At 35.5% G+C, this 10,753-nt stretch overlaps 1 protein-coding gene and 2 long non-coding RNA genes across 13 annotated transcripts in view; 2 read left to right on the top strand and 1 right to left on the bottom strand.

Moving 5' to 3' along the window:
* The window catches only part of LOC118170149, a 40,010-nt gene extending 31,388 nt beyond the window's left edge, over window positions 1-8,622 (top strand). For 2 of the 3 annotated variants that reach the window (XR_004752539.1, XR_004752534.1), the window contains exon 5: window positions 8,491-8,622. This is a non-coding gene — a long non-coding RNA (uncharacterized LOC118170149). Of the gene's footprint in view, window positions 1-2,591; window positions 2,727-8,490 lie in introns of those variants that run through there. The other variant, XR_004752540.1, reaches the window with a different exon arrangement.
* PCLO (piccolo presynaptic cytomatrix protein) overlaps window positions 1-10,753 on the bottom strand; it is a 367,791-nt gene that overhangs the window by 54,980 nt on the left and 302,058 nt on the right. For 3 of the 9 annotated variants that reach the window (XM_035332113.1, XM_035332088.1, XM_035332104.1), the window contains 2 exons: window positions 9,879-10,073; window positions 8,482-8,664 (listed from right to left, as the gene is read on the bottom strand). In XM_035332113.1, the coding sequence (XP_035188004.1) occupies window positions 8,482-8,664; window positions 9,879-10,073 (378 nt within the window). Of the gene's footprint in view, window positions 1-3,067; window positions 6,081-8,481; window positions 8,665-9,878; window positions 10,074-10,753 lie in introns of those variants that run through there. The other 6 variants (XM_035332145.1, XM_035332137.1, XM_035332094.1 and 3 more) reach the window with 6 other exon arrangements.
* LOC118170156 overlaps window positions 8,681-10,753 on the top strand; it is a 6,537-nt gene continuing 4,464 nt past the window's right edge. The window contains exon 1 of the long non-coding RNA XR_004752545.1: window positions 8,681-8,962. This is a non-coding gene — a long non-coding RNA (uncharacterized LOC118170156). The remainder of the gene's footprint in view (window positions 8,963-10,753) is intronic.

The following is a 10,753-nucleotide window of genomic DNA, read 5'->3' as shown; positions in this document are numbered from 1 at the left end:
AAAAAAAAAAAAAAAAAAAAAAAAAAAAAAAAGTTTGTCTATTCCTTCCCGTAAGCATGAATTTACTTAGTGTGGCATACATCTCAACTATAACATACGTGGCTGGAAGGGTGGTTCACATCTGGTCTCTTATTTTTATTAACTTCATTATAAAATCTAGTGCCTGGAGTAATTTCTTATAACTGGTGGATTTCTAAAATCTAGAACCTAGTTTAATGTGCCAAATAAGCTTGAATTAGGCCTTTATAACTGGCTTAATTGTTGTTCTACATCCATTTATAATCAGAATATAATTATTTCTTTTGACAGAGCTGTATCCTGATGATACATTCAGTATGCCATATTTTTAGTTTCTGTACTGTTTTCCCTAATTTACATATTTTCCTATATTGATCGTTTTCTGAAATATCTTTTGGTGAATGGGTATAATGTGCCTAAGTTTAGATTCATGACTGGATTTTGAAAATTCTAAAGTTCAATGTTCTTTTTTTTTTTTTTTCTGTGTGTTCTATGAGAGTAATGAACTACTGCATCAGTTTGTGACAAGAGATGAAATCCAAAAATAGATTTAGAGCTGTTTTTGTGACAAACTCAAAATCTGGATACAGATAACTCCTACATAACTCATGAGACACACACATTTTCCATATGACTGTATTTTTTACAGGCAAATCTAAACCTTTAAGCTACTGCTGCTGGTTATATAGGATGCTTATAAGTTCTGAAGATGTGGTGATGCCTGTTGCCAGGCAATATTTTGTCTGTTAGAATAACCGAAGTAAGATTACACTCTGTAAAGTCACAAGTTAGTATTTTTTCCCTGCTCTCACGTGCAAAGAACTGGTTTGTATTTTGGTTTCCAGTCCTACTTTTTGTCTTTAACCAAATACAAATGTCTTAGGAACTTTAACAAGAAAGGCTGAGTTCACTCTGGTGTCCTTCCAGTCTTACTAGACCTGAAAAAGGTCTGTAAGACTCAGAGCAATCACCACCTGTCTTGGACAGTTGCGTTCCTATTCACATAAAGGACAAGTAACTGAAGTGAGATTAGGGCAAGTTTACTTCTGAGTTAGAGCTTCTGCTGACAGCTGCCTGTGCCAGAAAATGCCTAAGTTCTTTTCTGGTCCTCTGGTTTCTCATGAGAAGTTTTGGCTTCTCATGTGCTCATATGCAAAGTCTTGCTGCCAATTACACATGATGCTGAAGTAACTTCAACTTATCTGAAGATCATTACCCAGTATGATCATTTGGCTTTTTACTGGGAGAGGAGAGAGATTGTTTTCAGATCTTTCTCTGTTAACTCTTTATTCAGTTTGCCAGGTATTTGGTACTTTCTAAGGATTATAACTTCAGTCATGTCTGGGCTGTCCAGCCATTGGGCTGGGAGGAACAGAAATAAGAAATGAAAGATTAAATCTCTATTATAGTCTGCCTTCTCAGAGTGCACTGAATTTCTGTTACTGATGTAGATTTGATTTCATTTTCACCTGCTAGTATTATTTTAGTTGAGTTCCCATAATGACAAGAAATTTTCTCTATTTTGAAGCTGTGTTGATGGGTAAAGATTTGATAATCAGTAGCCAGCAATGCAGTGTTAATGTTACCACTGAGTAATATTGTTTTACTGTCTTCTCTACAGACTGACATGAGCAAAAATTTCAGTTCAACCATTCTAGTGAATAATATGTAAATAGTTGGAAGAGTTCTCAATTGCTTAAATTAATTCTTTCAAATGCTAAAAAAGTCAATCAGAACCATATCTCTGTTGTAGTTTTTTTTTTCAAAAAAAAAAACTATTTATTTATTATTCTTACTGCAGTATTAGTTGAACGCATGTGCATGAATGGCAAAAAAAAGATTTCTGTTTATGTTTTTGCTTGTGCTTTGACTCATGGACCCAGCCAGAAAACTTTTTTATCCATGGAAAACATGTAACTCATGCCTTAAAATAATAATAATAATAATAAATTCAATTTTTTAAAAAAAGAAAAAGTGATGTGATTGTACCTTTTTTTTTTTTTTCCTTGTTTTTACAGTAGAGAAGATGTTTTTATTAAACATAAACTAAGAGAGATAATTCACATAAGACTATAGCTATGAAGAGTCAATCAGTCCGTAGCAAAATAGAAGGAATCCAGGGCTGTCAGACCCTGCAGCTATTCTTCTACATTGAGGGGACATTAAAACAAATGCTGAAAAATAAAAAGATTTAGAATCAAAAAACAGGACTATGCAGTTTTGTGGTTCCTGTGGATAAAGGAACAGACTCAACTTGGCCATTAAACTGCAGGAACTGTGTTCTCTTCCTTTTAGTTTTGTGTTTCCCTTCACAGGTATCTGTCTAGAAGCCAAAACCAAACTATCAAAACACATTGAAAGAATCCTGTTTGTAAACCAAGCAGGAAGATGGAAAATTGCTTTTGAGCAGGAGTTCAGGAATAAGTTTTGAGACTTTGCCTATAATTGCTTGGGAAAACAAAACAAAACAAATAAACAAAACAAACAAACAAAAAAGAGTTCTCTAAAGCTAGCAGTCTTGTGAAAAGCCCTGGGTAACAAAGAAGGATGATAACATCATTTTCTTTCCTCAGAGTAATGCAAGTCCATGGAAGCAGGTGAAACCACAAATCTACTTTGGAAATTTATCTGCTAAACAACAGATAGTGCATGTCACACACACAGTCTTCTGACAGAAGCTTGTCTACTCTTCATTCTCAGTTGGCTTCTGGCTTCTGTTTCAAGTACTTCAAGCTCTTGCTGCCCCCGAATGCCTATTTACATCCTTTCAAGAAATGGTTGCTTATGCTAAAACCAAGTACTGCTCTGGCTTGCTCTGTGGAGTTCTGCAGAATGAAATCCTTTTGTCGAGACTGCTAGCTGCATCTTTTGGGAACTGGCAACAGAGCATGGGTAAATAATGAATAATCCATCAGCAAGGGATATGCACCAGGTCAGTTCTGATAGTCAGAATTCTTCCTCATACTGAACAGTATTTTAGATCATGGTCTCACCCACTGCAACCTCATTTGTGTATTAGGCACAGTTTTGACCACACACTGAGTAGTGATATTTTGTGAAATTTCAGTTCAACTCTTTGCAGAGCAATTTACCATTTGAAGTGAGTAATGGTAGCAGAACAGCAGTCATCCGAAAATGTAGTGATGGTATTTCTTTACCCAGCAAATAAATTCTGATGAAATAATTTTCTTCCTTGTGCTCCATAGGCTTACGCTACCATCTAATAGACTTTTGAAATGGGAGTTATCAACTGAAGAATCTGAGCAACTTTCTGAAATTGTATATCATCTTAAAATAGTGGAAGAGTAAACAGCAGGAATAGCCAAAGCAAAATGTGCCAGCTTTTAGACTGAAACAGGACTCAAAAGACAGTCTCAGATTATTGCTGTCTGCAGAGAGTGAGGATGTACTGTTCTTGTTTTGATAATGATTCTTGGAAATTGGTTATTTGCAGCAATATTAAAGCCCATTTATCTGGGAAATTAAGAGACTGGTGAAGCTAGTCATAAAACAGCTTAGAGCAGTAAATTATTTAAGTGTGAAGAAAGCATCCTAAATTACTGTAGAAAATGAAAATATGGCTTTCTTATTAGAAGTGTGAAAATAGGTATAGGCCTAAAGGGAGCCCAGGTAAGAAGGCATTTAAATCCACAGTCAACACAATCCAAAAATTTTATAGAACCTAGGCATCATTTTTCTTTCACTCTACATTGTTGCTAACACCAGTAAATAGAAGTTAAGACAGTTCCTGTCAAATTATAATTTTTATTTTTTATTGTTTTACAGCTAAGTGGCTAGAAATTACACAGTGCTGGCTCAGACCTATATCATGGATTTTACAGTGCTACCAATGCCTTGTTGGTACATATATCACATCTAATATTTGTGTAGCTTCAGCCTGCTGCTATGCTGACACTCAAGTGAACTCTTGTCAAAGTTGGTTGACCAAGGAAGCCAGAAGTAGGCATGTTGCCTTTTGAGCTAAGGTGTTTTGAACTGGGGGTCTTCAAGAGGTATAATTAGATGGACTTATCTGGATACAATTACTAAAATGCTGATGCACAGTGCATTTATTCTTGCAGAAAGTCACCAGTGTTAGGTCTGATATTAAACCTCTCTCTCTGAACAATATAATCATTTGACACACAACTATTTGGGAATTAGTATCCTCTTAAGGTATCACAAAAAAAAAGCTTCTAGGTCACAGTCGAAAATATAAAAGATGAAATGTTCTGTGTGAGATGGGAAACAGGCATTAGTTAGTATTGGAAGTTTTCAGAAAATCCTGTGATTTTAAAATGTCAGAGGCTTAAAAAATGTAAGTGTCCAGGGACAGGTTGGATAGGATTTTGAGCAACCTGGTCTAGTGGGAGGTGTCCCTGCCCACATCAGGGGGATTGGAACTCAGTGATCTATAAGGTCTCTTCCAACCCAAGCCATTCTGTGAAAAGCCTTTATCACATTTGGTGAACCTATCTACTGAATAAAACATAGGAAATATAGATAGAAGTTGCTGTAGAAATATATTGTGTGAATCCACATTAAATTGTTCCCACCTCCTAGTGATAGTGGTACCAACAGGTGTGTTTGGACATTGAACTGAAATACAATGTATTTTTAATAAATCTTGAACATTTGCTATAATTCAGGTCATGAGCAAAGCAGTACTTTCCTCTTGGTGGTTTTTGTTTGTTTGTTTGTTTGACTTGTTTGTTTGTTTTGTTTTGTTGTTTGCTTGTTTTGTTTTTGTTTTTGTTTTTTAATGTGTGCCAAATAGAAAAGGAGGTGCATAATAAGGCAGCTAAAAGCTCTGATCTCTTGGCATCCATCATCGTATGGATGTTCTAGCAAGAAGGTATCGAGTCAGCTTCTCTCTCATGAGTGCCTGTTTGAAAGTGTAGAAAAAAATGGATATGACTACAATAATATTTGGGCTTAGCTACTTAGATATTAATTTACTGTGCTCCAACTGGTGAATGTTTTCACTTTTTACTCTGATGTTGAAGGGAAATTTTGTTGTGCATTGTCCTTCTAACTTGTCTTATTGGGAGTGATAAAAACTAAAGCATGTTGTTCACTTAAAAAAATAAAAATAAACTGTTTTTGAAAAAGCCTGTTACATAAAATCAGTAAATAACTATATTTCAGATACACCTACATGCATATACCCCCAAAACAATAGTTTTCATCTGAATATCTGTAACAGTTTAGTTATCTGAAGAACAGATAAATATATTTAAAACATAAGTGACCTACCAATAAATTCTACATAATGGGCAAGATCCTTCAGTGGGTTAAATTATTGACTTAGAAGGAGATGGACTATCAGTCCATCTTGAAATCTGACTCGTCTGGTGGATAAACCCTAATACTCAGCTTATGTTGAAAGGAATGCTTATTTTATGTGAATGTGTAATTGGCAGTGATTCATTTTTTTATTTTTTTTTATTTTTTTTCACAGAAACAAATTCAAATTAACTCAAACCTAAGCATTGCTGTCTCCCTCTGGCTTGGATCCCTTGCAACTTCTACCTTCAAAGGTTTTGCTCGGAAATGTTATTGTTCCTCTTTGAAGGGTGTGAGGGGAATGTATGCAATTAATTTCTTTGCAGATTGCACTCTTATCTCTCACAGGCAACAAGGAAATTGTACTTCAGGGTTTATTTTTAATTAAATGTTGTAGTTGAATATTGGCTTTTACAAGTTGGCTGAACAAAGACCAATGTCTTACGTTGTATCTTCACCTTAAGTTTAAAACATTGCTTAAAATACATTTTTACTGTTAAAAATACAGAATACAGTATTAGTATAGTACAGAAATTGTGCAGTCCAACAAACTTAAGGTGATGCAAGGCTCATGCATTCACAAAATACTGTATGTATACTGTGGATACTGTTTTTGTTTATGATTTCCTTTTCATTTCTTATCAAACATACAATTAATAAGTAACAAAATAAATCCAATAGTCCTAGGTTCTGGTCGTGGGTCCAGAAGTAGAGAAAGATTTCTCTGAGGCATTCTCAGAATGACTGAAGGTTCTTGTTTTGTTTTGTTTTGTTTTCTTCGAGTGGCAATTCAATGCATGAGGAAAAAAAAAAGTACTGAGACACTAGGTTAAAGGAAGAAATTCTTCAGTTAGGTGTAGAAAGACTGATAATCATGCTACAAAGTTTTTTTTCCCCATTGACTTTGTGGAAATCTTGCTAGATTGCTATCACCTTGCATGCTTGACCTATAAAAAATAAACAATTTTTCTAAAAGGTGCTGTTCTCTGATAAATTCAGAGTGCTATATAGTAGTGTTAATAGTAATAATAATGTTGTATATTATCTGTAATTTTTTTTTTTTTTTTTTTTAAGAAAGGGCTTTCAGATTTAGTGACATAAAAATGCAAAATCAGTCCTTACTAACTTGCTAAAATGACTGTTCCATGCCATAAAGACAATTCATAATGGGCTATTTTCCAGGTGCCGAGAAGGTAGGTTATGATAGGTGTGGGTAACACAGCCACAAACCATTCCTGCAGAAGACTTGCAAACTGACCGATGGTATCCTAATATTCATTACTCACAACGGTCTCAACTTCTAGATTTTTTGAATTAGTGGAAAGACCTCTCTTTCCTTCACCTCCTGTTTTTCCTTTTTTTCCCAAGAACTTTGAAAGCTTCTTTGAGTGTCTTAGCACCTTTTCCATTCAAGGTTATAATCTCTCCCACTTTAACTTGAATACTCGTCAAAACTGCAGTTAACTAATCTTACTTTTTGTTCCTGTTAAAATGCATTTGAGATCCATTAAACTCAAAATAGTACTTATATGTGGCCTGCCTTATATGAATAAATTAGGACACACTAGTTTGGGAATTGTAAGAAGAAAAACAGATCTGAAACCAAACTTATAATATTTGTGGAGGCCACCATGGATTGTCTGTATTTGTCAGAAGTGAAAAGAAGTAAAAAACCAAAGCTATCTGGTCTCCTCATGGCAACTCCAACCTCATTAATATATTAATGTGCATTTTTATTCCCAGGACTCTGTAAGATGCTTCTAATACTCCTATGAGCCAAATGAATATCGATACGTGTTCTTTTCACAATTTTAAAAGAAAAGATGCTTAGCAGCAAAGGTACTTGAAACCAACAGCCTATATCTATCATAAATACCGTACATGTGAAACATGATTCAAGCTCATATGATAAGAAAAAGGTTTAAGCATTGTTCCTTTCTGCCAAAAGACACTGTAGGACTGCAAGACTTTATAATAAATGTCTACAGAAACAACACCTCAAAAGATCATGAGTTATTTAGATTTCTGTGGTATACATCCTAATAATAGGATGGACCTTTCAGTCATGAACTAGTGTCATGACCTCCTGCAGCCTCGGCCTGTATTGAGTGTCTGGAGTTGAGCTGTAGGGAGAAGAATATGTATGTGGCTGCACACATGCATGTTATATTTGTAACATGTAATAATATATGCACATATTTAAGAGTTTTCAGATAAGAAAAAAAAGTTATTTCTAAGTACAATATTTAAAATTACTCGTTAAATCAGCCCTTGTTAATTAGCCATTTCAACATCACATTAATGGCTCTTTGCATTTAATATGTATCCTTTGAAGTATCATGTCCTCTTTCTTTCATATAACATTTTCAGACAGATCCTATGGGCCCATGGTGTGTGATAGTGTTAACAGAAAAACCTTTGATGATTTGCATGAGATTGGAAAGGCAATACAACACAAGAGATCTGGGAGTCCAGTCTGTAAGTTTATTGGGATAATCCCTCAGATTCTTTGGAAATAATCAAAATGCTCCAGATTTCAAAAGAACACTGTCAACTTGGACCAACTGAGATTCTGGCTCTTTATTTGTGATGAGTGGTTAAGTTGATGATATGCAGCATTTAGGTTTGATGGACAGGTGTCTATAGGTAGAAAAGAATTTAAGAGGCTGATGGAAAAGTTATCAAGAGATCGAGCTATACATGGATCAAAACTTTCCTTTCCACTGGTGGTTTAAAAAAAATATCTCTGTTGATGGCATAACAATGCTGGGAGAGAAAAATAAATAAATAAAAATGTTGATGTCCCAATTAGAATTCCAGAAACAAAAACGTGTAGTTAGTTTTTTGTCACAGGGTATGTTTAATCATGCTTAAGCAGACCAATGTGGTTGTTAGGCAACAACATGAGCAAAACTATACAGTTTTTCATCAAAGATTTAAGTCCTCCAGTGGAATGGTAGTGTACACTTTGTTGTTTTGTAATGTTTCTTAGCACAGATTTTTTTATGATAAGGAATTATGCGCTGATGTAGAAAAATCAAGCAGAGTTCTTGATTCATGTTAACACAGCACTTAATGGACGGGTAAAACAAATAATTAAATACTGCAATGAATTAGTAGACATGGCAAGAAGGATTTGGGATGTGGTTGGTTTCTTAACCATGTCTTTCTGCTCACCTCCTTCAGGCTTGACTGGTCCATCAGACATCACTTTCCTGAGGGCTAGTTGGCTTTGGTCTTTGTTGTCATTGGCTGGTGGAGGCAGATTGTCAGACTGAGTTCTTTGAATAGGGAGGACTCCTGCTATGCTGTGTCTGTGCTGCTTCCTGGCATGATTAGACTGACCGCTTTTATGTGCTGCTGTGGCAGTGTGGGTGAAATGGAAACCCAGAGTATGTATCCTCAGATGGAACCAGCTTAAATGTTATATTCATGCAAACAGAAGTGTTTTTGTCTGTATTTAAATAAGTAGTGTTTTCAAACACCAAAGAGACACCACATGCACAGCATTAAAGAGTATTAAAACTGGCTGTTTCTTTTATTAATGATGGTGAAGACAAAGGAAATCATTTCCCCTTAGGTTTTGTATTGTACCATGGTAAGTTTTTGGCATACCATAATAAATCCTGAAGACAAACACAATGAATCCACTGTCAGAGTTTGCCATTAACTAAATCATCAACAACCAGAGACTGGTCTTATATCTATGGAGAGCTTTGCTTTTTTATTGAAAAGTTCTCATTTATTAATCTGTTTAAAGACGTCAGATAAAACCTATCCCGACCTTTAATTAACCTATGGTACAAAAATTACAAGAATTGAACTATGAAGACTGACTTAGCTCTCAACTCTGACTTTGACAACTTGTTAACAACGTCAAAAACTAATGTTGTAAATAGTTTTATGTGTTTAATAGTTTAGTGTATTGTTGTTTTGCTCATCACTAATATGATATTATGTGAGAGACTAAGAAAGAAGGCTGCATTACATTTCATGTCCAAAAAAAATGTTAAATATTTACAACCATGCTTCAAAAATTGATATCTTAACCATGCAGTTAAAAAAATTCTTTTTTTCAACTTCATTTTTTTTTTTCCTCTTTAATATATGGTGCTGTCCTGCTGATTAATATTCATAGTTATATCTTGTTGTTAGTGTGTCCTCCGTACTTGTTGTGTGCAACTTGCTAAGCTGGAAGCTGCATCTCTGCCAGTTTTGGTTACTTCATTGGTCATTGTTTAGTGACATCAAAACACCACCACACAATGGAACTCTCTGTGAGTCATGCACAACTATGGAACATCATGGACCATGACTGAAGGGAACGATGGAGAAACAGCCAGTTTCACTGCAGTCTATATAAATTAAAATAAATAAATAAATAAAAGACTTCTAAATACAAGAGAATATTGTAATTATATGTATTCACACACAGGCACACAAAGAAAGACATCAAAAGGAGTGAGCACAGTGTGCCAAGAACATTAAAAAAAATAAAAGGGAAGGACAGCAGGGAAAAAGGCAACAGATGAACATTAAGCTGCCATGCTGAGGAATTTATTTGCGTCTTTTACTTGGTTGAAGACGAAGCTGTTGGACAGCTGCTTCAGCAGCGGCGATGGCTGCCCCAGCGTCTTCAAGGTGGGTTTGAGTGACGCTGGTTTTGCTTTGGCTGCGGGATGGCCCATGAGAGCGTAGATGTCCTTCAGAAGAAGATTTGGAGCTCCCTGGACTGCTGTGGGATTTCTCAATGGTGGGCACCTGCATGTCTAACAAGAAAATGGAGAAGCACAACTGCTGCATTTATTAAAAACAAACTCATTTTCTTTCTCTCAGTTTGCCTCTCTTGCTACATTCCAGAACACTGAATGAAGCTGTGCAACACCATTCAAAGTCTTAGGATATATTGTGATTAGGAAACTCTTATTAAGCATATTTTCTACTTCCTCACCATTCCCTGGCCCAGGCAATAATTCATTTGTTAATAGGTTTCTATCACCTGTTATTTATGCTTCTGGCGCTGGTTCACACTGCTGGAACAATGGGGTAGCCTAAAGACTTTCCTGTTTTATGCTTCTCTAGTATGTAGAGAATAACCAGTATCCCTTACGCTGTTAATGAATTCTTATGTAATGCAAGAACTTTTACCCTCTGTCCTGCCAAATGAATGCTCTAATATACAGCACCTTCTGTAGTAACTTCTGATTTGGATATAGATCTTATATAGACACCATTTGCTAGCAAAACATTACTGAGAAATAGAGAAGAGATGGACCAAAGTCTTATCACCCTGAGACTCTCATTTAGAGTGTTTTTGTGATTTCTATTGCTTTGATATTGCTACTGGCCACCAGTACTTAGTATGTACTAAGTATGTACTAAGAAGGAAGGAAGGAAGGAAGGGAAAGGAAAGGAAAGGAAAGGAAAGGAAAGGAAAGGAAAGGAAAGG

This window comes from Oxyura jamaicensis, chromosome 1, assembly GCF_011077185.1.
Source record: "Oxyura jamaicensis isolate SHBP4307 breed ruddy duck chromosome 1, BPBGC_Ojam_1.0, whole genome shotgun sequence".
In the NCBI taxonomy this organism is placed as follows: Eukaryota; Metazoa; Chordata; class Aves; order Anseriformes; family Anatidae; genus Oxyura; species Oxyura jamaicensis.
Note: the sequence above shows the minus strand (reverse complement) of the source record. Positions and strands in the feature narration are given on the sequence as shown.